Below are 27190 nucleotides of genomic sequence, written 5' to 3' on the forward strand. Positions count from 1 at the left end.
GTGCAACATGAATGAATCTCAAAAGCCTTATGTTTAAAGAAGCCAGACACAAAAACACTATATGCCGTATGATTGCCTTTATCTGAAATTCAAAAATAGGCAAAATTAATCTATGATATAGCAGGAGAGGTCAGAACAGTGGTAGCTATGATAGTCAAAGACTGAATAGAAGGGGGCAAGAAATGACCTTCTGGGGTGATGCAGATGATTTTTAGCTCAACTGGAGTAAGGGTTACACAGGTATATACTTTTGTCAAAACTCGAATTGTACTTTCATGATCTGTGCATTTCACTGTATGTAAAAAGGAAAAAGCTAATTGGGAGCTCTGTGTGAGTGGGGCTTTACCAACTGATGGGTTTCACTATAGGAATCTGGGTTGTTCCATTTGAAGGTTTCAAATTGTCAACATCAGTGGATCTTCTTTTTGGCCTGGGAGGTACAGGCCAGACTGCCAGGGTTTTGGGGAGCCACATGGAAGAAGAGTCATTCACTATGCAGACTGTCACTTAATCCTCCTGTTTTCAGTACGGTACCCATCTCCCTCAGCTGGGTTCAGTGGCCAAAGTCCAGTCTCAAGTTCAACCTCTAAAAAATTAAATCTCTAGTTTTTTGTATGTGTTAAGGCAGGGATCTGGAGGTCAATTTATTTCTTAAATAGACCTTTAATCAATCCTGCTTTCAACCCCACCTCCACTCTCCTATTCAGAGGGTCCTAGTTTCCCTGATTGCTGAACTTTTTGAAGGTTTTACTGTACAAATAAGACCTGCTCTGGTCTTCTCCCATTGCCCACACAGGTTTTAGCTCTCTCTGGTCTGCTAAGTCAGTTACCACTTGAACATTTGCTTTCCAGCTTCCAAAGTTTTGTTGGAGTTCTTCATCTCTATTATTCTCGTTGTCTTCAGGGGATATTGCTTTTTATTCTTTTACTATCATTTTGGTTCCAAGAGGTGACAGTGGTAAACAGGTATGGTCATGTACAAAGTTTAATTGGATTCCTCTTATTTACTTTATTAAAATAATGCTAAGTCAAGGGATATGCCAGTTAGAAAGCATGAACTATTTACACTTCCTACCAGCAGCACAAAAATAAAGAATTTTATCTTTGCCAATTTGATAAGTGATCATTTGAAATCATAAATTATGTGGCAAACTGTACTTGAATACTTTTTCACATATTGAGAATATTTTTCATATGTTTATTGGATGGGCCATTTCTATGTCTTCTTTGGTGAAATACCTGTTTATATTTTCTTTGTACATTTTTCTACTGCCATTTTGCTTCCTTCTGTACTCCCTACCCTCCAATTAAAAAAACAAAAAAACCCACCCAAAAACAACAAAAAAACACTTTGTTGACTATTTTTGTCCAATTATTCTTCCAGGTATATTTTACCATTTTCAATTTGTAATACTAATTTGGAATTGACATATTTCAGAAATGACACTCCCATTTATTCAACTATAGTTTTATTTCTCTTAGTAAAGATTTATAGTTTTTTCATATAGACCTAAACCTTTCTTATTGAGTTTATTCTTAGTTTTGGTTGTTATTATATATGATATTTATATATTTAACCATTTACATATATATTTAAGATTAAATATGTGACTTTTGATTTTTAAAATCCATTTATATGCAGCTCTTCAAAAACAGAAAATTATTTCCTACCATATCTGAACATATTGAGAATTACATGAAATACTCTATCCAAGGATATTAAACCCAACATTTTAATATTTCTTAGACGTACACCTCTTTTCATTCCCCAAACACAGCCCTAATCTGAGCTGTATCAGTTAGCCGCCATTCCTCCACTTAATTTCCTTTCAGTTCAAGCTGGACACTAACAGAACCACCTTCCTCAAGAATTACTTTAATTAAAACCCCCTTTCTTTAATACCTAGAATAGCTCCTAATTAACAAATTAAAACACCTAATCTAAGACTTCATGGGCTTTTATCAAAGGGCATTCACCTAAACGAGCTGCTGTAAATACTTTCACTCAAGTGGACCTCCGTGCCCCACCCTACTTGTGTCACCCCTCTTTCCAATTCAGTTTCACCCAGCTCTCACTCATCTTACCTTTTCTCTTTCTTTCATTTCTTAACATGTATTCATCTCTGCATTGCAGAAATGAATGAGATTTGAAAGTTTTGTTTATGCTGTATTTTTTTATTTTTGGAGTAACCTGAAGAACCTGAAATAACCTGGTAACTGCTTCCTTATTACTTCACTATGATACAGTATTCCAGATTTCTCCGTAGGACTTTGGGAGCCTGAAAACCTGAGACTCCTTCCAAGACACAGTGCATTCTATTTCTTCTAAGAGTGTCAGGGCTTTCCAATGTTTGTAGTGTGGTGGTAGATCCAACTGCTTCTCAAAGCAGATAGTAACCAGGCATTTAGATGATAGTTTCTACTCTTACCTCTATTGCTCGAATTACTTTAGAAAGTTCTTTAATAAGATGTCCAGGTCTAACATTGTCTGGAATTTCAAAGGCATGTTCAGATACAAGCTGTATTTGGATTAACAAAGATAAGACAACCAAAGTTACTTACATTTTAAGATGTAAAAACTAATTTACTAAATCAATTTTCAGGTTCTCTAGATTTTACAGACAAGGCCAAATACCCACAAGTCAGGTCTCAGAGCTCATGTGGTTGGTTTCATATCTTCTAAGGAGATCCTTATTAACTCATAAAATCCTCTTACCTTGAGTTAAAAATGGACTTGTCTTACTGTAAATTTTGTTCTATATGGACTCTACACCTCAAAGCCTACTGTAATTCTAACTACTACTATAATTAGTAAAGAAACTAACTAAATTTAATTCATAATACGAAAGGATCTGTAAGGGGGAACATAGGCACTAAAATAATCCTAGTTTCTCATGGGAAATCTAATTCGCAAAGTTTTTTTTCTTTTCACATTGAAAGCGAAATAGGGAAAAGATCCCATCCACAGGAAAGAGGAATTAATTGGTGAGTTACCATATCTACTGAACTGCAAACTGCCGTCATTATTTATTATGTCTATTTCCAAATATTAATCTGTGTATCTAAGAAAGTTTTGACCTTTTAGGCACACTTAACATACTAATTGTTACTTCTGCTTTACATCCTCTCCTTGGTTTAGCATAGTTTGTTAAAACAAACTAACGACATCAAGATACAGTTGAGTACTTTACAAGTGTTAACTCATAAATCCTTTCAACAACACTATGACAGAGATACTATTAGGACTCTCACTTTACAGTTGAGGGGCTGAAGCACAGGTCAGCGGTTTATTAGCAGCATTGCTAAGGCTTGAATCCAAGCCTCTGACTCCAGAGTTCACGCTCTTAGCCACTATGCTAAGCTACCTCTCATCTTAGAGCAAGGTTTACAGTTAACTGCAAACATCATGCTTTTAAAAGTGCACTTCAAATGCAATGAATTAACAGTATGTATTATTATTATTATTTTTTTTTTTTTGCGGTACGCGGGCCTCTCACTGCTGTGGCCTCTCCTGTTGCGGAGCACAGGCTCCGGACGCGCAGGCTCAGCGGCCATGGCTCACAGGCCCAACCGCTCCGCGGCACGTGGGATCTTCCCAGACCGGGGCACGAACCCGTGTCCCCTGCATCGGCAGGCGGACTCTCAACCACTGCGCCACCAGGGAAGCCCAACAGTATGTATTATTGATGAGTTTTACTGTGCATCAAAATCACCTACAAAGTCTGTTAAAAACAGAGGTTCACATCCTACCCCAGCTCAATTAAATCAGAATCTCTCAGGAAGAAGCAGGGAGTTTTTGTTTTTTTTTTTTTTTTTTTTTTTTTTTTTTTTTTTTGCTGTACGCGGGCCTCTCACTGTTGTGGCCTCTCCCGTTGCGGAGCACAGGCTCCGGACGCACAGGATCAGCGGCCATGGCTCACGGGCCCAGCCGCTCCGCGGCATATGGGATCCTCCCAGACCGGGGCACGAACCCGTGTCCCCTGCATCGGCAGGCGGACTCTCAACCACTGCGCCACCAGGGAGGCCCAGGGAGTTTATTTTTAAAAAGCTCTAAAGGCAATTTTGATAAACAGACAAGTTTGAGAACAACTTGTCTACAGCCTTCAGAAGGAAAAGAATTACATGGTTTTTGCAACATACCCTTTATTTTGTTTTTATCTTCTTATATACTATATACTTTTGTAATCTGTTTATGCCTTTACTTGTCATTTAGATGATGACATCTTTGACATTGGGAGACATGATTTTTATTTTCCTGAATGCTTCCACAGTGCCCTTACTCTTAATGGATATGCAGCAATGATAATAAAGTGAAAGGGAGCATAAAATTATTGGGAGGGTAACCTATTAATTACTGTCTCCCAATATCTTTTAAGAGGGAGATTTTTATTTCAGGTGGACATTCGAGAAATTAGCATGGGAATGTATTTTCATCAGCTCAACTATTTATCATTTTTTAAAACATTGTGTGTAAAGCTCCAGGAGGGAAATGAAGATGAGAAAGTCCCTGTTTTTCAAGAGCTTATAAACTTAGACAAGAGGACATGGACACATTACTTTATGGACATTATTTTTAAGTCCACTGGCACAAGAGATACGCTATGGACGCATAAGGAAAGGACATACTGCTTCCAAAAGGAGACCTGGGATGACCTCTTAGAGGTGGTGGGATTCAAATGCAAACTAGACCACATTTGGGGAAAAATGGAAATCTCCTGCTTGAACCCTGACCTCTCTTTTCCTTCGTTCTTACATAAGACTAGCAGAGGGATAACAGCATAGGCTTTGCAAACACAGAGACTGAGCTTTAATTCTAGCTCCACCAGTTGTCTTGGGCAAGTTCTTAAACTCTGAACCTCAGCTTCCCCATATGTAAAATGGGGATACCAAGAGTACCCCAACCTCATATAGTTGTTTTGAAGAGTAAATGAGTTTATGGATATAACAACTAAGCACAGTGGTTAGCACACTATGTGAGCTCAAAGTTATATATTATTATTCTATATCTACATGTTCATTTCTTAGTCAATATCCTAGATATACTCAAATTTACTTTCTTTTTGAGGTTAAAGAAGTACCAAGGTACTTTCATTCTCATAAATATAAACATAAACCAGTACATTTGTATATACTATCCAATAAAATGCAGGTTGTACTTAAAGCATGATTTCCATTCCTTCTACTACTCCAAAATAACATAAGGACTCTTCCTGACCTTGCCATGTAAAAATTAACAATTATTTCACCAAAGACAACTACTTACTTCTTTTTTCATCCATAATTTTAAAGCAGTATGCAGCGCTTTCACTCCCTGTACTAGGTAAGTCTGAGGCTGGAAACCATCTTCTCTCAGTTCTGTGGCAATGAAGTTGAGGGGGAAAGGAGTTAGTGCTCTGTGACAAAGGGATTAACTTTAGGTTTTGAGTAACCACCAAATATCAAACAAGTTAATGGAGAAATAATAAACAATCAGTTGAAAAGGTGAGAAAGAAAAAGAAACAGTATTACATTAAATGTAGTTGTACTAAATGCTCCAGTTAAAAGAAAGCTCACAAACATAATGCTGAGTAAAAGACAGGTCACAAAAGAGTATCAGTAGGAATCTACTCACAAGAAGTCTAAAAATGGACAAAATTAAACTATTTTAGTTAGTGACACGGTGATAAAACTGAAGAAAAGGATTTCACAAAAGTCAGGGTGGTGGCTCTCTCTAGAAGGTAAGGAGGAGGGTGCAATGGGAAAAATAACTGGGCCTCCCTAAGGTAGCAGCAAGGCTGTTTTTGCTTACTTTGGGTAGAGCTGACCTGAGTGACAGCTGTGTAATTCTCTGAACTGTACGAGTGAGTATGTGTACACAGTGTGTGACCTACCCAACTGACTATGGGCATGACATACTACATTATTGTAAAGGCAAATACACATACACACATACAAATGTCTCTTCTGGGTTTTAAAACCAAATTAATTATCTAAAACTCCTGCTAAATATATTAGATGTGGTCTAAAATTCAGGTAAGGTGAAACAAAAGCAAAAGATCTCACTTCTGCTCAGTGTTTAATTTACTTACATGAACCCAAAATTGGTTCACTGTTTTATTATTACTAACACTAGACACAGTTTAAGAGTTTCATATAATCCACACTTATTTAACCCATCATATAAACCTTATTAACCGCCTGAGCTGGAAGATAACAGGCCATAGTAGAAAGTTAAAGGGTCAGGAATAAAAAAACAACATAATGTGGGGTAACAAGACCACCATTCCTGCTTCCAGGATGAATCCTAAGACAATGGCAATTGGTATAGTGGTCATCTGGCTCTAGCCTTAGTGGGACTGGACTGACTCACTAATATTGCCAGGTAGCCTGTACTGATATAGCTGACAAAATGAAAACATTTTAAAACCTCACCTACAAATATCCTTTTACAGTAATTGGTGTTTTTTTTGGTTTTTAATGTATAGGTTCATGTTTTCAGTCAGACCTCAATATTTCTGAACTCTCAATGGTCTAAAACAAAGGTTAAATCGTTATTTTAAGACTGAACAATTTGCTGCTTCTGGCTGCAAGAGGAACAGCAAGAGTTTGTCTTTTAGATAAATTTTTAATTTGTTCTAAAAAGTCGATTGATGAGCCCCTCTTAGACATTAAGGAAAAAGCATTACTCCAGGTGTGTATGTGTGTCAGTGTGTGTGTGTGTGTGTGTACATGTATGTGTTAGTGAGAAGAGAAAGATGGAAAAAGTGCTCTGAATTTTCTGAATACTGAATTGCCAATCTCTTATCTGGAGAGTTCAGTAATTGGGTTTTATTTCCAGAAAATAAGGACATTTGTAAGTGTTTTTATAAGTGTTCCTATTTTCCCAGGCTTCTACTTGAATAGGAGACTATGAACTTTACCGTCCAGTATTTTACTGAAAATCATATATCGCAACTCTGTGGGTCTACTGTGACATTCCTGCAGCCAAGAAAAATACCCAAGAGCACTATTCCTCCCCCTCCATGGGATCCCACCTCCATCCTGTACAGCTGCACCAGTCAAGACACCTACCTCTGTACAGTGCTACAAGGTGTGAGATGGGGTTCTACTGCTCTTTCCTTCCAAAGAAAGTGAGCTTTCCCCAGCCCCCCTTTTAAGGAAAGAAACCATAAATGATTTTTATCATTTAATTCCGTGCATGCCATCCTGGGAATTAAGTTATTGGTTGTTTTTTTTCCTTTTACCTTTTCTTCTTTTGTAACATTTAAATGGGGAACAAACCCAAATGTTTAGACTAGACTTTATTGTTTAATCTGTTTATATCTCTTCTTCTGGGAGTTAATTATAATAGTAGCACTGGGACTTCCCTGGTGCCTCAGTGGTTAAGAATCAGCCTGCCAGTGCAGGAGACACGGGTTCGAGCCCTGGTCCGGGAAGATCCCACATGCCGCGGAGCAACTAAGCCCGTGCGCCACAACTACTGAGCCTGTGCTCTAGAGCCCACGAGCCACAACTACTGAGCCTGCGTGCCACAACTACTGAAGTCCCCGCGTCTAGAGCCCGTGCTCCGCCACAAGAGGAGCCACCGCAATGAGAAGCCTGCGCACCGCGACGAAGAGTAGCCCCCACTCGCTGCACCTAGAGAGAGCCCGCGTGCAGCAACGAGACCCAAAGCAGCCAATAAATTCATTAATTAAATAATTTTTAAAAATAGTAGCACTACTGGCAAACTGACTAGGACAGTCAGACAACACGAAAACCAGATGGACTGCATTTTCATGGGCATAAGTGCACGAAAAGCAAAAAATAGATGAAAGTGGAAGTTACAGTGAGTCTCCAACTTGACTGCTCAAAGATTACTAAACCAGTAATAAACATCCAAATCTGAAATTCCACATAAAAGAGGTACCTTTCAAGTTTAAAGGGATATATTTCCCCCCTCCCTTGAAAAGAACCATTTTTATTCAACTATAGATGCATAGCCTGACACTAGTTGGTTTGTGCTAACAGCTGCCTTATACTGGCCACATAATGGTCATAATGGTAATGGCACAGACACCACCTGATTCACTCAGGACATGAAAATTACTCCCTCAATTTTTTAAAAGCAAATGTTTGGGAACAAATACTAGGTAACAGTCCCTTGGCTTCAACAGCATTTTTGTTAGTGAGGCACTTTTACGTGCCTGATAATGTGTGCAGATGACTAAAGTCCCAGTGAAAGGAACATTTTTCAATATTGCCCGTGTGGTTCTGATGCAGCTCTTCATATATCTGATTTTTATGCCTATGGACTAGAGATCTGCTAATTTGCTAAAAAGGTTCCGAACAGAGGAAAATCATGCATTTAAAAAACAAAATAGGGACAATAGCCACAGCACATTTTAAAAAGGACCTCGCTTTCTACGAGTGGCTTTTAGTGAATTTAGAAATATCATGCATCATATGAAACAACAAAACGTACAGATTATTTATTACCTTTTAGGGTCTCCAGCAAGTTTTTGGCTACAAACCAACATATGGCTTCAAAGAAAGGGAATTTGAAAAGATCTGGTGTTTTTAGCCTTTTTTCCATCTCATAACACCTAAATAAATAAGAGTTGAAGAAATTTAATATTAATATTAGCATTTCAAAGTTAAATGGAGACAACCAACTTCACTAAAATAAGCAGCCACGACGTATAGACCAATCGAGTAGCGCAGGTCGCTCAACACCACCACACGTGGGTAAGACTGAGTTGTGATCTTACTCAGGTCCGCCCTTAACAGATTTGACAGGATACTGAAGAATTTACACTGGTCTTCAAAAAGATCACCCCTTGGGATCTGTTTTAACAGAAGGAATTTTACAAGGGTTCCACTATAATAAATAGAAGGATGTGTTTAGAAACCAGCTGCCTGTGTTGGACGGCACTGCAACACCCTCTCACGGCATTTTCTTTAGGCTCTACTAAGCATTCAAGCTCAGGATCACACTTGGCAAGGGTCAAGGTGAGAAGACGGAAACCACAGCTCGCCACAGGGTGAGTCTTCCGTGGGAGTCCTTGCAGCAGTCCACACAGCCAGGAGCCGTCTTTCCCCAGGGACAGCTCAGGTATAAAGAAACAAGATTCGTACTTGGCAAGGGTGGGAGCTGTCCTGGCTTAAAGCTTCATACCCCCCATAAGAACCAGAATCTCTTGGAATGACTCCACAGATGCGTGGCTTCCGGGGCTCCCCAGGGGCATGCCAAGTTATAACAGTCACACTCACAAAAGCCCAAAGACACGGCTTCCTACTAGATATTTCTAGTTCTGCCAGTACTGATGCGGTTTATCAATCAGGAATCATTTTACCATAAGCAATGTTGCCTTGTAACATTCTTCTCTCATTAGGCTACCAGGGGAAGGTCAAATTCTCATGCAGAAGGGGAAATAGCTGTTAATCCTTTACCACAGAACAATTAAAGCAGGTGTTTTGACAACAATCCTAACTTAGGGTTGCTCCGCCCCAGCACCACAGGTCACACCGGAGTCTGACTGGTTTTAGTTCAATTCCTTCACTGTAAAAATAGCCAAAGGAGAGCCTATCCATTTCTACAAAATTTTGAAAGTTGGGGAGATGTCTAGTCCCAAATTGAATAAATTATTTTTTGTTTTAGATTAGAAAAGCATCAAGGTGTTCTCCTGTCAAAATTTTAAGACAATACTTTTGTTAAAAGTTCCTAATAATTTCTCAGGGCCTAACTCCATGAGATCTCAATTAAGTATGTTGCTGAATTTTTTTTTTGACTTTTAGAACTAAGTCCTATTTAAGAAAGGACAAAAGATCCTTTAAATACTGATGACACAAACCTGAGCTGCATGCCAATGTTAAGGTTGTGCAGAAAGTTCCCCCCAAAAGCCATACAGTCCTGAGAAGTGAGCACAGCATGAATCCACCCTGAAATGGTTAAAAGTATATAAATCAGTGATTTTTCAATATTCAAACACACAAATGTGATATATACCTGTTTTAAGAAACACAAAATATCAAAATCAGTTTACCTCATACTTCAGTGCTAGAGAAGCTAATGTCTATTACCATCTAGAGGTTCAGTGATTCAAATATGTATTAAATGCCTATTATAGGCCAGCCTCTGTGCTGTGTTTAAGATAAATGGATTGACCGAATTAGACAAAATTACGGTGCAGGATAGGTGAAGGTTTTTGTGGTTGTTGCTGTTTCAGTTTTTTAGCTTCAAAACACAATCTCCTTCATAGTAAAGATTTTACTCTGAGACAAGTCAAATCTGGTTAGAGTGAGGCAGGCATGTTTTCATTAAATGAACAGTGGGACTGGCTGGGCGCTTTGCCTCCCTAGTGTCATCCTGAAACAAGTGTCCTTAGGGACCAAGCAGAGGAGGATCAATGGAACTCAACCTGGGACCTTCCTCTAAGAAAGAAAAAGTAGATCACCCACATGGCATTAGGCAGGGCTATGGTCCTATAAATATAGATGTTGGAGATCAAAATGATATTTTCCCACAAAGTCAAAATGATTTCCCATGTTTTCAAAGTGAGGCTCATTTCTGAGATGATGCTAAACTTTTTTTTTTTTTTTTTTTTTTTTTTTTTTTTTTTTTTTTTTTTTGCTGTACGCGGGCCTCTCACTGCTGTGGCCTCTCCCGTTGCGGAGCACAGGCTCCGGACACACAGGCTCCGCGGCCATGGCTCGCGGGCCCAGCCGCTCCGCGGCATGTGGGATCTTCCGGGATCGGGGCACGAACCCGTGTCCCCTGCATCGGCAGGCGGACTCTCAACCACTGCGCCACCAGGGAAGCCCGATGCTAAACTTTTGAAAGAAAGGTCCGTAGACCGAACATAAAGACTTCATATAAACATAAATAAACATACACACATACGTTTGCATGTAAAAACTGACTGTTAAAATAGACAGATCCCATTTTCCTTATACTTTTCATATTCTGATCCCTCATTGTGCTGTAACACAGTATCAAAAAACTCCCCCCAAGACTGGCTTTCAAGTGGTGACCATGTGTGTGCTCAAAGGCACAAGGCCTTGAGCTTGACCCCGAAATCACAAATTTGAAGTCTCTTTTGGCTTCAAATTCTGTAGATCAGTGGTCCTCAATGGAGGCAGTACCGCCTGCAGAGTGTGATCTGGACAGTCTGGTGGGCTTTTTTTGTCACAGTGATCAGGAGGCACTACTGTCATTTCGTGAGCGGGAGCCAGGGATGCAACATGCAGGACAGCTCCACACAGTAAGAGACTGTCCTCCAGTAGTCAGGGCTTTCAAATTTCTGCTGGGCATTCAGATAGCTACAAAATCTGTTATTAACTGTCTGAGCCCAGAAACTATAACTCCATTCATATGAAACAAGGATCTTTTGCATGGTTTTGGCACAATTTTCCAGGAATACAACTAGGTAGCCCGTAAACTGAAGGAAGTGTATCAGTTGCCAACTACCTTGGGGAAAAAGAAAAAAAAAAATCACACTATCTACAGCAGCAGTTTTTCAAATGTGCTCCCCAGACCAGCAGCACCAGCCTCAGCCGGGGACTTGTTAGAAATGCAAATTCTCAGGCCCACCCCAGAGCTACTGAATCAGAACCGCTGGGGTTAAGGCCCAGCACTCTGCGTTTTAATAAGCCCTCCAGGTGATTCTGATGGTCAATGAAGTTTGAGAACCATTAATCCACACCAAAGCTACAGACTTTGAACTACCAATTACACACCTGTACTGGTTAGCTGGCCTGTGCATCATCCTGACTTCTAATGCTGCTGTGCCTGAGCAGGGACATTGTAAAATGGTGTATTATTATAAATTATTTTTAATTTCTTCTTTATATTCTAATTAGGTCATTACATCAATGGGGGGGAATTACTGGTGCAGGAGGTTATATTAACGATAAATGTGAATTCAAGATTTTTGAAGTGGGCATAACAAAATATGTTATAAAAGGGAGCTTTGGGGGGCTTTAAGGGAGGAGCTTAGCCCATTCACAGTGAAAATATTGATACGTATCTAGATTTATAAATTCTGGTAGTTCTAGGCATTTATTCACTCATTTGCTCAACACATACTTCTTATTATATACTCCAGAGGCAAGGTAAGAAAGCAGGGCCTGTAACAGATCCTTACAAACTGTGTAGCCATTAAGGTCACCCAAATCAGAAGAACACAATTCTCAAAACCACTGACCTGGAGAGTCCATACCGTGCATTTAGTCACGTCTCAAAATGACAGACCTGATACCTATACTTGAGGCTATAGCTAAGGCTGGTACTCAATCCCTTCCTAGGGTCCCTCAAAACAGACTCATTGCCTCCTAACTGCCCCAGGACAGCTGCCCAGATTCTTACAGCAGGCTTGGGCCTTTGACATCAATGTAGGGCTGACCAGTTAAAATTAAAGGGAACTTCATCAAAATTTTATGCAAAGGACATTATCAAGAAAATGAAAAGACAACCCACAGAATGGGAGAAAATATTGCACATCATATATCTGATAAGGGTCTAGTGTACAGAATATGTAAAGAATGCATACAACTCAACAATAAAAAGACAACCCAACATAAAAATGGGCAAAGGATTTAAACAGACATTTCTCCAAAGAAGATATACAAATGGCCAATAAGAGAAATGCTCAGCGTCATTACTCATTAAGGACATGCAAATTAAAACCACAATGAAATACAAGTACTTCACACCCACCAGAATGACAACAATAAAAAAAGATAATTACAGTGTTGGTGTGGATGCAGAGGAACTGGAACACCTGTACACTGCTGGTGGGCACGTGAAATGGTGCAGCCACTAGGAAAACAGCTTGGCAGTTCCTCAAAAAGTTAAACACCATTAAACCATATGACCCAGCAATTCCACTATGAGGTATATATAACCAAGGGAAATGAAAACAAACCTCCACACAAAAACTTTCACACAAATGTTCAAAGCAGCACTATTCGTAAGAGCCAAAAAGTGGCAACCACCCAAATGTCCATCAACTGATGAAGGGATACATGAAATGTGGTACATCCATGCAATGGAATATTATTTGGCCATAAAAGGTAATGAAACACTGACAAGTGCTACAACATGGATGAGCCTAGTAAACGTGACGCTAACTACAAGAAGCTAGATACAAAAGGCCACGTATTATATAAGAAATGCCCAGAACAGGCAAATCCACAGAGACCAAAAGCACATTAGTGGTTGCTAGGGGCTCAGAGGAGGGGAAATGTGGAGTGACTGCTAATTGGCATGGGGTTTCTTCTTGAAGTGATGAAATGTTCTGGAATTAGATAGGGGTAGGGTTGCACAGCCCTGTTAATCTACTAAAAACCACTGAATTGTACACTTTAAAAGGGTGAGGATTATGGTATATGAATTTTTCTAAATAAAAATAAAAGTGAAGGCAAATGACATAAAACACAATGCCAAATCAAGGCCTGACTACAAGAGAAGCCCTCTAAGGCACAAAGAAGTGGAAAGTCCAAGATCAGAGTCATCTCTCGGGCTATGCAGAACTACTTCCCAAACACGTTAACGTCAGAGATTTCAGTCAAGAGCTGACTCCCCGTGACGAGTATCCACTATGGGGAGCGGGATGGGGTTAAAACCTTACCTGTAGGAACAAATAAGGTATGTCCCTGCTTTACCACACATTTGTAGCATTTATCCACCTTATCTCCAAAGAACACTTCACTCTGGGTCACAGATGAACTCCAAGATTCATAGAGTGCCAAATTGTCATCTGTTGGCTTTATCAAATAAAAAACCTTCTCGCCCTAGGAGGAAGTAATCACACTATTTTTGAAAAAGGAAATGCCATTCTTAGGATGGCCTATATTGATGTAATTTCCCAATACAATGTTCTAAATTAAATTAGATAATCATCAGATTTTTTAAGGTTCAAAAAGACATATTTCACATAACCTGATCAATAGCTATTGCCCTTAATAAGCATCTTCAAAGGAGCTAAGGTTCCCCCTCTCAAATACGACAAGGGGTCAATAAAGTGGTGATGGAGACATAGTTACAAGAGAGGAGGGTAAAGAATCACAAACATCCTACTGATCTCATTTTCCAAGTATAGAAGTAAATACATGTTAATAGGCCCCAGGTTACAGAGAGTCATCTCTGCAAACTTTGCCCTTTCTCCTAAGACATATAATAATACAATTATTTTTAAAGATCTGTGAATAAACTTTCTTTAATGAACTAACCCTTTGCTTTCTCATGGAGGAAAGGAAGAGGAGCTCAAGGGCACAGCATCAAACATAGTCCAGAGCATTGCTGATGCACAGGCATGTGATATTGACCAAGATCTGGTTCTAGATCAGCACTGTCCAAAAGAACCTTCTGTGACGATGGAAATGTTTTATATCTGTGCTATCCAATATAGTAGTTATAAGCCCTATGTGGCTACTGAGCACTTGAAATGTGGTTAGTGCAAATGAGGAACTGAATTTTAAATTATATTTAATTATTTAAACGTAGCCACATGTGCTGAGTTGCTACTGTACGGAATAGCACAGTTCTAGATAAAGCAAGGTGAATATAAGCTCCTGAGGAGAATTCGTATTTTTATGGGCATTCCTGACTTATCCAACTAGCTGTCTTTAGCCTCACCTTAAGGTCAGAAGCAATTATTACTATAATTTTGCTCCTTCTCAGGTATTAGGTTCAGGGATTAACTGGTAATTGACTAGGGGGAAGAAGAAACAAAAAGAGACAAAAGGCTAAAAGAGATCAATTTATAAGATGGGGGCAAAAAAAGGGAATCTATATAAATTAAGAATTCATGGCTCCTCCATTACTTTGGATTAAAAAAAGAAAATCATAATGCTTCTTTAAGTATTTAAAATGATAGCTCCCACAGAAAAAGTACAAAAAACTTCCCTCTTTACAAATGTCATTTATAGCAAATGAATATACCCGTGGAAAAATAAGACTGTATGTTTTTGTGATTAAGTGAACAAAGAAATACCCCAAGCTTACCCAGAGGACATGGTACCAAACTGAAGTCCCACCAAAGTCAATGTGGAAATCTGTGTAGCTGTCTTGAACTCCCATTAAGCAGTATTTCTGAACAAATGGCTTGGGAAAGACTGAATCATCAGGCCAATAATTTTCCACCCAGGAAAGTTTTCTGGCTATATCAGGAACCTCCACCAATTCAGACATCCTTTAAAAAAAAACACACACACATACACACCCACATCATGCAAATTAAAACTTCTTAAAATTTCATCTCCCATCTCAACCCAAACCAAGAAATTAACTGGAACTCACAGCTAACAGCAGTACTGAAAGTTTGAGGGTATCAAAGCAAAATTTACAACATAGCTATATCACTGGACCACTTTAGAAGTCACAATTATGTTTTTTACTAAAAGAAATTCATCATTTAACTACATTTTAGCTAACACTCAGAAGGCTAAGCCAAAACGTCCAGAACTACTCACTTTGTATCTGAAAATTCAAGGCTGATCACATTTAACACTTTTGGTCTGTTAGGATTCATGAAGTATTTAACATAATTGTGAAGTGTCATTTTGCTGTCTGCCTGCCTTGCCACATCAATGACATCTATCACTTTGTCACCACCTGCAGAGAAAAATTATAGTCTTATCATTGGGCTTAAGAATTTCATCAATAGACGCCGTAAACAAAAATATTTTAAAGACTATATTTACTTGTATGATAATTAAGCCACCTATAAAAACTATATAGCCTAGACAAAGATTTTTCCTATATCCTTACTTTTTAAGTCCAACTGGAACTTTTGAACAAAGGGATGATTTTTGAAAGAAAGAATAAAGCAATTAAGACAGAGCTGCATAATTAACACTGAGTGTAAAATGTTATATGTTTACAAAGCTTTCTACACACCAATGATTTCTTGTGCAGCTCACGACAAAAATGCATATTACATTGGTAGGTAACAACTGTGTCGCATTCCTCATGCATAAAATAAGGGGACTGACCTTTCCCTTTCACTAACACCTAAGATTCTGAGTCCATCATTTTGAGAAACCAATCGGTCATTGGGGAATTAGTGAACAAATTAACCAGGACAAACAATTTCTGCTTGCCTGGTAGTGTCTTCCCTTCTAATATTCTGCTTCAAGAAAAAAATGAGTGGTCAGGAAGCAAAAACCAGTTCATATTAGGGCCTGTGAAATGAGTTCTGAATTGGGATTAATTTACAATTTTCCTAGAAAATCATGAAGTATTGCTTGCTCAACACTGCATCACCCTAAAAAGCATAATTAGTTTTACGATGTCCTGTAGGATAAGGTGAAATTCAAAATATGGCAATACTTAATCTGAAATAGGAAACAAGTGATTTTCTTACTTTAATGTAACTTTATAAAAGTTAAGAAAGTATTGCTAAATAGACCATTTTATACTTACGAGGCAAAACAATTCTGTTAACTGAAGCATTCTGCAGTACTAAAAAGTTAGCTATCAAGTAGCATGAACGTTTTTCCTACACTTATATTACACTAGCCGTTTACTTTACAGTGCTATCTATGTAAACAGGTTTAGGTGAAACCTCAGCCTCATCCTCTAATTTATCAAATAATTCAAAACGAGGGCCTCCCTGGTGGCGCAGTGGTTGAGAGTCCGCCTGCCGATGCAGGGGACACGGGTTCGTGCCCCGGTCTGGGAAGATCCCACATGCCGCGGAGCGGCTGGGCCCGTGAGCCATGGCCGCTGAGCCTGCGCGTCCGGAGCCTGTGCTCCGCAAAGGGAGAGGCCACAACAGGGAGAGGCCCGCGTACCACACACACACACACAAAAAAATAATAATAATAATTCAAAATTAGCTGAATGTGAAGTCAGACAATTTAACTGGACTTCCTCAGTGAAAAACTATCAATGTCAACCAGTGGATCAGTAAAGGGACAAGTTCTCAGATACTTCCAGCTCAGGAGATAACATACAACATACTCTAAAGAATAGACAGTTTGAGTCAAGATAGATTTGAGATCTAATCCTCAAATAATCTCTACCTATTTTGTTGACAAGGAATGAGACCTACATAGAGTCAGCTTTATCTCTAAATACCCTGATGCGAATGAAAAAAGTGACTGAAAATGTCAACAATATTGCAGCAGATGAAGGGTCTTCCACCTTGTTTCTTATACCTTTCCGGGCCTCAATATAAAAAATTAGGGCCAGGCATCGTTAAATGGCAGTATCACCAAGTCATTAATATAAAAACAGGTTTGAAAATGAGCTCCTCTTTTTCACAGCCTTTCTCTAGGCAGCAGGAGGTCATTAAAGCAGGATCCGGAAATCTTGTACCTGAATGCTGCTACAGAGGCCTAGAACCAACCCGATTTCCCAAAGCCCTCTTCCTCAGTCTGTAGCTACCCCTCCATAGTAACTGTTCCTAAGCAAGTATCAGGAAATTTGATGACAACAACAACAAAAGCGGTAGGATGAGGCTGAGTAAATAAAAATAAGCAAAATGTTTTTCTCTGTCTTTCTGAATGTAGGTCTGCTGAGAAGAAAATAGTTTTCAACATAGGTAATACTGAATTTCACTTTTCCTGACCCAGAAACGGAACTAAATTAACATCTCTTCATTCAACTTTTAGTATTTTTAGGATAATACCAATTTTACTTTTACCATGCTTTCCCAAGTAATTAAAGGAATCAAGTTCGTACCTACATAACGTTCCACATCCATAACAGAAAAAGTAGGTGGAGGGAGCCTGAGTCCTAGATCATCTAATTTGGGGACCATAATAGGGACTTCAAATCCATGTTTCTCCAGGTATCTTTGTGTCAGCTGGCTGCCATGCATCTTTACAACGATTTCATCGGCACTAAGGAAAGCATAAGAGTAACATGTCATCTTTGTTGATAAGTTCAGTTAAAAAAGGTAATCCGGTAATGGGTTAATTCATATACTATATTATTATCTACATCAGTGGTTCTCAACCTATCATACCTAATTCTCCTTTTTATAACAAATGTTTTATAAAGCCCCTTTTAGTACTCTAGAGTCATAGATAATTACTTCAATCTACATATAATTGGAAAAATATGTATGTATTATATAAAATGCCTTAACTATAACAAGAGAAAAAACAAATTAGTTTCCAGCAAAATACATATTTCAATATGTAAATGTTCAGGTAAACAACACTAGAAAATATAACAGAATAATAGGATGCTTACAATGGATTGTAATGAGTGGTTGGATTTAAAAGTAACAAGATCAGAAGCCACTCAACACAAGCTGCATAGAAAACCAGAAGAGCAAAAGGGAGGAGGTACAATAGAATAAAAGCTGGTTAGGATAAGTAAAAACAGACCAGATTTTATCTGGCTATAAAAGTCTACACAAATATTTGTTAGGCATTGCAAAGTCTCACCGGACACAGAACAATTCACGTTGTCCTGCACACTGGGGCATGACTAGCATCTGTGGTCCCTACTCTTTGAGACAATGTCCAAATGCCCCAACTGAGAACTCCTGGTTTCAAAGATCTGCTATCACCAGTATTTAATAAATTTTAACACGCAGTCACCTTAAGCCACTAAAAAGGGATGCTGAACCTCCAGCTGCCCTCTTTAATGATTAACACGTTCTAGGCATTACACTTAAGCGTGGTTTGTCCCTTTTCACTATCCCCTATCTAACCACAAATCAAAGATCTCTTTTTTTTTTTTTTTAAGATGTTGGGGGTAGGAGTTTATCAATTAAAATTTATTTTTGCTGTGTTGGGTCTTGGTTTCTGTGCGAGGGCTTTCTCTAGTTGTGGCAAGCGGGGGCCATTCTTCATCGCGGTGCGCGGGCCTCTCACTATCGTGGCCTCTCGTTGCGGAGCACAGGCTCCAGACGCGCAGGCTCAGTAGTTGTGGCTCACGGGCCTAGCTGCTCCGCGGCACGTGGGATCTTCCCAGACCAGGGCTCGAACCCGAGTCCCCTGCGTTAGCAGGCAGATTCTCAACCGCTGCGCCACCAGGGAAACCCCAAAGATCTCTTTAAGTGGGGATATTCTAGATTTTACCTTCCAATTTCTCACAGAATGCAGCTGCTGTACATTCAAAGTTAAGTGCAACACTTGTATCATAGGTTAAACACAACAGGTGCCATTTATACAGTCAGATCTTAACAGTCTTGATGTCATCGGTAGCCTAGGTGTCAAGGAGAAGACAGGAGAAACTGGTCTCTGAATTACTGAGCTCAGGTCGTCCCACCTTCTCAATAACAGAAGGTCAGTTTAAGGCCTAAAAAAAATCAAGACAGACTTTTCTTGGACAGTCTTGTACGTGGAGGGCTCAGAGCTCCTTCACCGGACTCACTGAGTTCTGTACTGCCTTTTAGTTTCCCCATAAGCATCCACAAGTGTTCCTTCTTCCCCAACCTCTGAGAATTTAACAATTCCTTAAACTCCAACCTGAGGGAGAATCTTAAATCACTTGTACTCCTCCATCTTAAATGTCGGGTGCTTTACCTCCCCCCATTGATCAAAAATATGTAGATACAAGTGCTTAAAAATACAGGCACATCGGGCCTCCCTGGTGGCGCAGTGGTTGAGAGTCCGCCTGCCGATGCAGGGGATACGGGTTCGTGCCCCGGTCTGGGAGGATCCCATATGCCGCGGAGCGGCTGGGCCCGTGAGCCATGGCCGCTGGGCCTGCGCATCCGGAGCCTGTGCTCCGCAACGGGAGAGGCCACAACAGTGAGAGGCCCGCATACCGCAAAAAGAAAAAAAAAAAAAAAAAAAAAAAAAAAAATACAGGCACATCATTACTTACAAGAGGAAAAAACTGGACACACACTAAACATACACCATAGCGGGACAGTTAAGTAAATTACAGGATACATATACATACACACAACACACACACAATTGCACACTACACAGCAGTTAAGGAGTGAGGTAAATGTGTGTATACACACAGGAAGGTATCTGTTAAACGTAACAGTAAAAAAAGCAAGTTGCACAACATATGCATAACGTAACCCCATTTTCTTTGTTAAAATTAGATGTATATATACATCCATACACCTATACACATAATTGTTTTAAAAGTTATCATTTATGTAAAAAAGGGTCTCAAAAGACTTTGTCTTAAAGGGGGGGGGTCGGGGTAGACAGTTGGAGTTCACTTCACTTTATTTTATACACTTCTATATCAATCACATTAAGTATGTATAATTTAGTTAATTATTGTCACCCTGCCATGGTTTTAAATGATGTGGAGGTTTATGGAGTTACATTAAATAAAACCAAAGACCTTTAACTAGTGGTGAGTACAGTGTGGACACTTGTGACCGCCTCTGGAACCTGCTCACATCTGTGTTTAATACTTCGGCCGAGAAGCCACGGGAATCACTGGGCCAGGACTTTTAACACTACACTTTTGGGTTACAAACCTATTTTTAAAAACGAAAGCTGGGCTTCCCTGGTGGCGCAGTTGTTGAGAGTCCGCCTGCCGGTGCAGGGGACACGGGTTCGTGCCCCGGTCCGGGAGGATCCCACATGTCGCGGAGCGGCTGGGCCCGTGAGCCATGGCCGCTAAGCCTGCGCGTCCGGAGCCTGTGCTCCGCAACGGGAGAGGCCACAGCAGTGAGAGGCCCACGTACCGCAAAAAAAAAAAAAAAAAAAAAAAAACGAAAGCTAAGGCTCCTCTCCCTGAAAAATTCACATTCACATGTCAACATGTCAACTGTTTATACAATTTTAGGAAACTCACAAGCCTCTCTGAAGTCAGCCCATAGAGCCTGGCTGAAAACTCTGGCCCTGGGCTCCAAATCAATCAATGAAAATAAACAGGCATTTCTCCAATGACTTTGAAACTGATAAAGGAGAATATTTGAGAATAAGGCCTTTAATATCACAAAAATCACGTGGAAATCACTGTGTTTCATATATTTTATTTTTCTCTCAGTATGTGAGGGAGTCAACAGTAGCTGCTTATCATTTATGTTTCTGTTTAAGGGAGGGGAACGGCCAGGTATCCTAAAGACTATGACGAAATAGCAAGGGTTTTATAGTTACAAGATCTGAAATAATTCCATAATAGGCTGCAGGTGATATTGTGATTGAAATTTAAATTGTGCTTCCCCTTTTTAACAAGCCTGGATATGATCTCGTGTAAAAAGCCTATTAAGCATTATCACTTTAAATAGATGTCAGGCAGCGAGTAGGAAATGATCTAAATTAGCATGGTTAAATGCTGTATAATGCGTTTGACATTTGTTCTTTGAGCCACAGATAACTCAAATACTTTCCATTATCTTTAAAAAAAATAAAAAAGCCTAGTCCTGTTGCCACCAGAGGCTAAGCAACGGTTGTGGGGACTTCTGGCAGACGTAGGGTGGAGGCAGATAGGAAAATAACATAAGAAAAAAGCAGAGTATGAAAATAGGTGTAAGTGAGGTGAAGGAGAAAGAGAAGCAGCAGCTGCACAACATAGGGAACGAAGCACGGGAATAAGTGCCTTAGATCAGTGTCTTTCACACTTTTTGGACTGAGGCCTACAGTTAAATACATTTTTACCCAGTAATCCAGTACACATGCACATAACAAAGCTTCCATGAAACTATGCTTATTTACTCCTATTACTTGCAATGTACCCATATTTTCTATTCTGTTTTATTTTCAAAAAGTAAAAAGCTGATTAAGAATAATAATGGCTTGCAACCTGAAGTTTGAAAACGCTGCTTTAGATAATGTCACCTTACTGGGTAACATTCTTAAATGTTCTTTGGTCCTAACAGCTTTCCTACCTTGGGAAGACTCGAGAACGTAATTCCTTCACAAAAGTTCTAGTTCCAGCCTGCACTGGTTTGGAACCATCATCAATTTCTGTGTAGTCGTGCCTGTGCCAGTTCCTCCTCTTTTTCACTGGAATTTTAGAAGATTAAAAAAAGAAAGCATTTTTGTAACTGGTGGTACTATGTACTTTCTATAATCAATTATAGTCTATATAATCAGAAACAACAATTGTCAAGTACAATAATACTCACATTTTTTAATGCATTTCTAAGGCTGAAGAAGTAAAATTTAATGCTGCAATTATAGGCAATTAACTGTGGGTTTTAAAAAATCTTTTTATTTCAAAAATGATTTTAAAATTAAACCAACAAATTCAAATCAGCAGATTGAGCCTTTTATAATATCCACATTTACACATATAAAATCTCACAATTATTTAAAATCATGATTTTCACTAGAACATTAGGTCATAATACGATTTTTATGGATCATCCAAATCATCCCCTCAGGACAGGGCCTTTGATCCCACGTCGGAAATCTATTTTAACAGCACAGTTCCCTTCTCTTTTACGTCAAGATTTATGCCCAAAATAAGCATGGTTACACTGACACAAAGAATAGCAGGTGACTGCATCAAAACGAAAGGAGGACAAGTAAGATGACAGAATAAATAACTTATGGTCAGTTCTAACACTCAGATCCCGTGATTCTACAGCTCTGGGAGGCTACAATCTTTTTTCTTTTTTTAATTTCTTATTTATTTATTTATTTTTGGCTGCATTGGGTCTTCGTTGCTGTGTGTGGGCTTTCTCTAGCTGCAGCAAGCGGCGGCCACTCTTCGTTGCGGTGTGCAGGCTTCTCACTGCGGTGGTTTCTCCTGTTGCAGAGCACGGGCTCTAGGTGCGCAGGCTTCAGTAGTTGTGGCTTGCGGGCTCTAGAGTGCAGGCTCAGTAGTTGTGGCGCACGGGCCTAGTTGCTCTGCGGCATGTGGGATCCTCTGGGACCAGGGCTCGAACCCGTGTCCCCTGCACTGGCAGGCGGATTCTTAACCACTGCGCCACCAGGGAAGCCCCGGAGGCTACAATCTTGAATAAGCACAGCAACCAAAATCAGGACACTTGGCTTTGACTTCTAGATTAGTCATAACTCGCTCTGCAACCTCGGGCAAATCTCGTTAACATGTCTGGGTCCAGTTTCCTCAATGTGGAAATGAAGGGAATGAGTACAGTTTTTCAGACTGTGTTGAGGAACCCTTAATAAAAGGGAAGGTGGAGAAGAGGCTGAGGTAGGAGCTCTGGACCTCATTCCTCTCTCCCCCAGAGGGGCACCACCTACATGTCTTTTGTGTGGTATCAATGAAAGATTTCAGTTTTACTTTTTTTTTTTCTTTTAAGTTTGAAAATCACTTTTAAGCCTAAAACCTCCATGATTCTGGGAAATGTACTGACGTCTATAACTTACTTGGAATGAATCAAAAAATAAGGTGGATAGACAGTGGGACAGTTACACAGACAGATATGAGATAGAGCAAGTAATGTAAAATGTTAATAGTGGAATCTAGATGGTGGGTTTAGAGGTACTCACTGTAAAATTCTTTCAACTTTTCCTGTATGTTTGAACATTTTCATAATAAAACCTTGGGGGAAGGACACAACTCTATGAGTCTAAGTTATTTCAAATCCTTCACCTTACAAAGATCATAATAATAAAATAATGCTGGATCCTCATATGGATAAGAAGTCACACTAAATAATCAATAGGGGTGGAAATCAGGCTTATTCATATCTAAGAGTCTAAAACAAGATTCTCAAGTAATTTATGGCAGTCAGACCCCCAAGATGGAAGAGAGTAAATCCCGTTTTTTAAAAACGTCACGGAAAAACTGACAATCATTAAGCAACCTTCCTAGAAAATACCATTAAGGTGTCCTTTGTGTGTTACTGTTTTTTTTTTTTCTCACTTAAAATCAATTCTAAAATTCAAGGGTATTTCATTCCAGGCATTTTTTTCCCTACAAATATATAGATACATAACCCCATTTTATTTTCAACTGGGATCATAATGTTTATCCTGCTTACCTTTCTTATCATGGGCATTTTCTCCTTATTAAATATTCAAAAACAATTTAAAGGCAGCCTAGAATTTTAAGATGTAAATGTAGATGCATCTTTAAATAAAGATGAAATTAATATTAATATTTATATACATAAATCTGTTTCTTGCTATATATTGCAAGCCTGCCTCCAGAAAAGTGGTAAGTAACTCACATTCTTACCAATATGTATGAGCAGCCTATTTGAAAAGCCCCAGGTCAACAGTGGGAGGGAGCGAGGGAAAAAGAGAAAAAGAGGGAGAAAGAACAGACTGCCCATTTGAAAATAAACGATGATGTTACACTGTTTTCATTTTCATTTTGGCGGAACAGATTAGAATTCAAACAGATTTGGGATTGGACAGCTATGGGTTCAAACTCCAGCTCTGCCAAATAGCTACATGAAAGACCTAGTAAGATAATTTTTCTCACATCAAGGTGTTACAAATAGCAAAAGAGAAAACATAGGTCTAGTCTTTCTTAGCATAGTGCCTGGGGCAACCAATAAGCTGCCAATTACTTTTCTTTTCTTTTAAATGTGCTGACTTGCAGGATGTTAACAGAAGGCTACACTGTCCTGTTGGGCCAACATCCTTAACACATAAAATCAGTCGCTGCAAGAGCTGACTGAATTTCTTAAAGGAAGGAGGCCAGTGAAAGAATATTTTAATAGTGGTCATAGGGAATCGAGAGAGAATTTTGAGTTTCGACTGCATGTGCCTGAGGAGCACTGAGAATATGTGTTTAAGTAACAGGCTGGGTTTTTTGACACTGGACCTCGAACAGAGTTCTTAATTCCCATTAGGAGGGTAAAGTCTAAATTCACCATACTTATGGATATTATACTGTCTCGATGGTATCTGTAGTAAGGATTCCTGGGGAGCTCTCAAAGAAACAGGAAATCGTTGGTGGCAAGCAAAAGAGGCTTAAGACCAAAAGGTATGACCCAAATTAGGGACAAGGGTGAGGGGTGAGGGGCAGTGGAGTCTTAAATCAAGATAAAACAGATTCCTGGATCTTGGGCATTTTCCTAAAGGTACTTAGAGTTGGACTTTTGCCCAGAAGACAGCCAATGCCTGATCTTACGTTATTCAAGGGTGAGAAGCATACGACAGGGCAAGCAACAGTCAAGCTTCTCTCTGAAGTATTGTTATTCAAAATGCAGGTCATGATCCATTATGGATTGTGAAATCAATTTAGTGAGCATGACAAGCTTTTAAAAAAATTAAATCATATAGGAAAAAAGAAAATAGAGTGCATTACATTAGTAGTGTTTTCTTTTTTTTAATATTTTTTTTTAACGTGGACCACTTTTAAAGTTTTTATTGAATTTGTTGCAATATTGCTTCTGTTTTATGCTTTGGTTTTTTGGTTGTGAGGCATGTGGGATCTTAGCTCCCTGACCAGGGATCGATCCCACACCCCCTGCATTGGAAGGTGAAGTCTTAACCACTGGACCGCCAGGGAAGTCCCTGCAATGGTGTTTTAAACACTACATTATTCTGATTCATAGTAACCCCTTTAACATTTCATGGAAATTAAATTCAAATTATTTCATTTTGGGGTTATTTACTTAAATTCTAAATTGAAACTTACATTTTAGTTCTGTTTCCCTTCTTGACATAACAACCTAGTATTATTTATTTCCTCAAAGAATTACACTTGGTCAATAATTATTTCAAGTTATATACTACATACTTCAGTGCTACACAAAATAAGAACCTTTAAAAACATTTATATTAACAAATTAGTCAATTATACGTGTAACAATTTTACCAATTCGCTAACCTCAAATTTTATACTGTGTAACTAACAAAAAGGATAATCTGCATTTTACAAAAAAAATTTTAATACATTCATATAGCTTAATTTGTTAAATCTCTTAGAAAGAAACTGATAAATTTTTAATATTTCTAACAGAACAGATAAGCAGTCAGTTGCTCCTAAGTCTCTTTTGAAAAAATCACTTGCCCATAACCTCAGAACAAAATTTCTATTTTAAAAAAGTATTAGGAGAAAGGCTGCATTCAAAATAAAGAGGCTGTACAGGCTACCTACATCTGACCCAAGTGTGTATCAAGGTATGTTCGGGAAAAGTTCAGTTCTAAAATGACTAAGTCTACAGTTTTTCTCTTTAATTTTATGAACACAAAAAAGCTAGCATGCAGTCTACATTTTTTTTTTTTTTTTCTTTTTGCGGTATGCGGGCCTCTCACTGTTGTGGCCTCTCCCGCCGCGGAGCACAGGCTCCGGATGCGCAGGCCCAGCGGCCATGGCCCACGGGCCCAGCCGCTCCGCGGCACATGGGATCCTCCCAGACCGGGGCACGAACCCGTATCCCCTGCATCGGCAGGCGGACTCTCAACCACTGCGCCACCAGGGAGGCCCGCAGTCTACATTTTTAAGAAAGAAATAGTTACAATCCAAAGGCTTTAAAATCTCTTCTCTCATATTTGTACAACAATTAATATTCCCATCTATTCCTCTAAAGCATCTGTAAAAGGCTAACAATAATATCATTTTCTATGTGTTGTTGGTGTACTCCAGAGGACGCGTGAGCTTCCCTGCCCATGCCCTCACCCCTCAAGAAGAAGAGTGCAGGCAAAGACTTGGTCTGGCCTCTGCCTTCCGTGGGACAGGGACTGTGGGGAAGTTGCTTCCATCACAGAGGATAGCTGGGCAGGGCTCTAGGCCATACTCAACAGCATGACCGAATTCAGACAACAGAAGTAGTACTTAAGCATATCAGTGCCCTAATTTTCTCCTAAAAGTATAATGCACGTGTGTGCATTAAAGTCTTATCCTATACTGTTCACTGTCGCAAATAGTACTGGAAGATTTTTGCTCCTTCTTCCAGTTTTATTGAGATAATAATTGACATACAGCCCTGAATAAGTTTAAGTTATACAGCATAATGATCTGACTGACATACATCATGAAATTATGACCACAATAAGTTTAGTGAACATCCGTCATCTCATGTAGATACAAAATAAGTGAAATAGGAAAAAAATTTTTTTTCCTGTGATGAGAACTCTTAGGAGCCACTTTCTTAACAACTTTCATAAAGAACATACAGCAGTGTTAATCATATTTATCGGGTTGTACATCCCTAGTGCTTATTTATCTTATAACTGGAAGTTTGTACCTTTTGACCATCTTTATCAAATCCTCTCCACCATCCCTGCTTCTGGTCACCATAAATCTGACCTCTTTTTCTATGAGTCTGTTTATTTGTCTTTGAAACATAAATGACCAACAACACTATGTTAGTTCCTAGTACACAACATACTGATTCAATATTTCTATACACTTCAGAATGATCACTACAGTAAGTCTAGTTACCATTCTTTTTTTTTTTAATTTATAGAGATTAAAAAC

General features: G+C 39.2%; 1 protein-coding gene across 3 annotated transcripts in view; it reads right to left on the reverse strand.

The window, feature by feature from the left end:
* KDM7A (lysine demethylase 7A) overlaps window positions 1-27190 on the reverse strand; it is an 80598-nt gene that overhangs the window by 19124 nt on the left and 34284 nt on the right. For all 3 annotated transcript variants that reach the window (XM_082631837.1, XM_082631838.1, XM_082631839.1), the window contains exons 3-11: window positions 21729-21846; window positions 17648-17808; window positions 15433-15574; window positions 14966-15152; window positions 13590-13752; window positions 9813-9900; window positions 8458-8564; window positions 5264-5355; window positions 2430-2519 (exon numbers count right to left, since the gene is read on the reverse strand). In XM_082631837.1, the coding sequence (XP_082487963.1) occupies window positions 2430-2519; window positions 5264-5355; window positions 8458-8564; window positions 9813-9900; window positions 13590-13752; window positions 14966-15152; window positions 15433-15574; window positions 17648-17808; window positions 21729-21846 (1148 nt within the window). The remainder of the gene's footprint in view (window positions 1-2429; window positions 2520-5263; window positions 5356-8457; window positions 8565-9812; window positions 9901-13589; window positions 13753-14965; window positions 15153-15432; window positions 15575-17647; window positions 17809-21728; window positions 21847-27190) is intronic.

The sequence above is a fragment of the Mesoplodon mirus genome (assembly GCF_964341445.2).
Source record: "Mesoplodon mirus genome assembly, chromosome: 9".
NCBI classification, from domain to species: Eukaryota; Metazoa; Chordata; class Mammalia; order Artiodactyla; family Ziphiidae; genus Mesoplodon; species Mesoplodon mirus.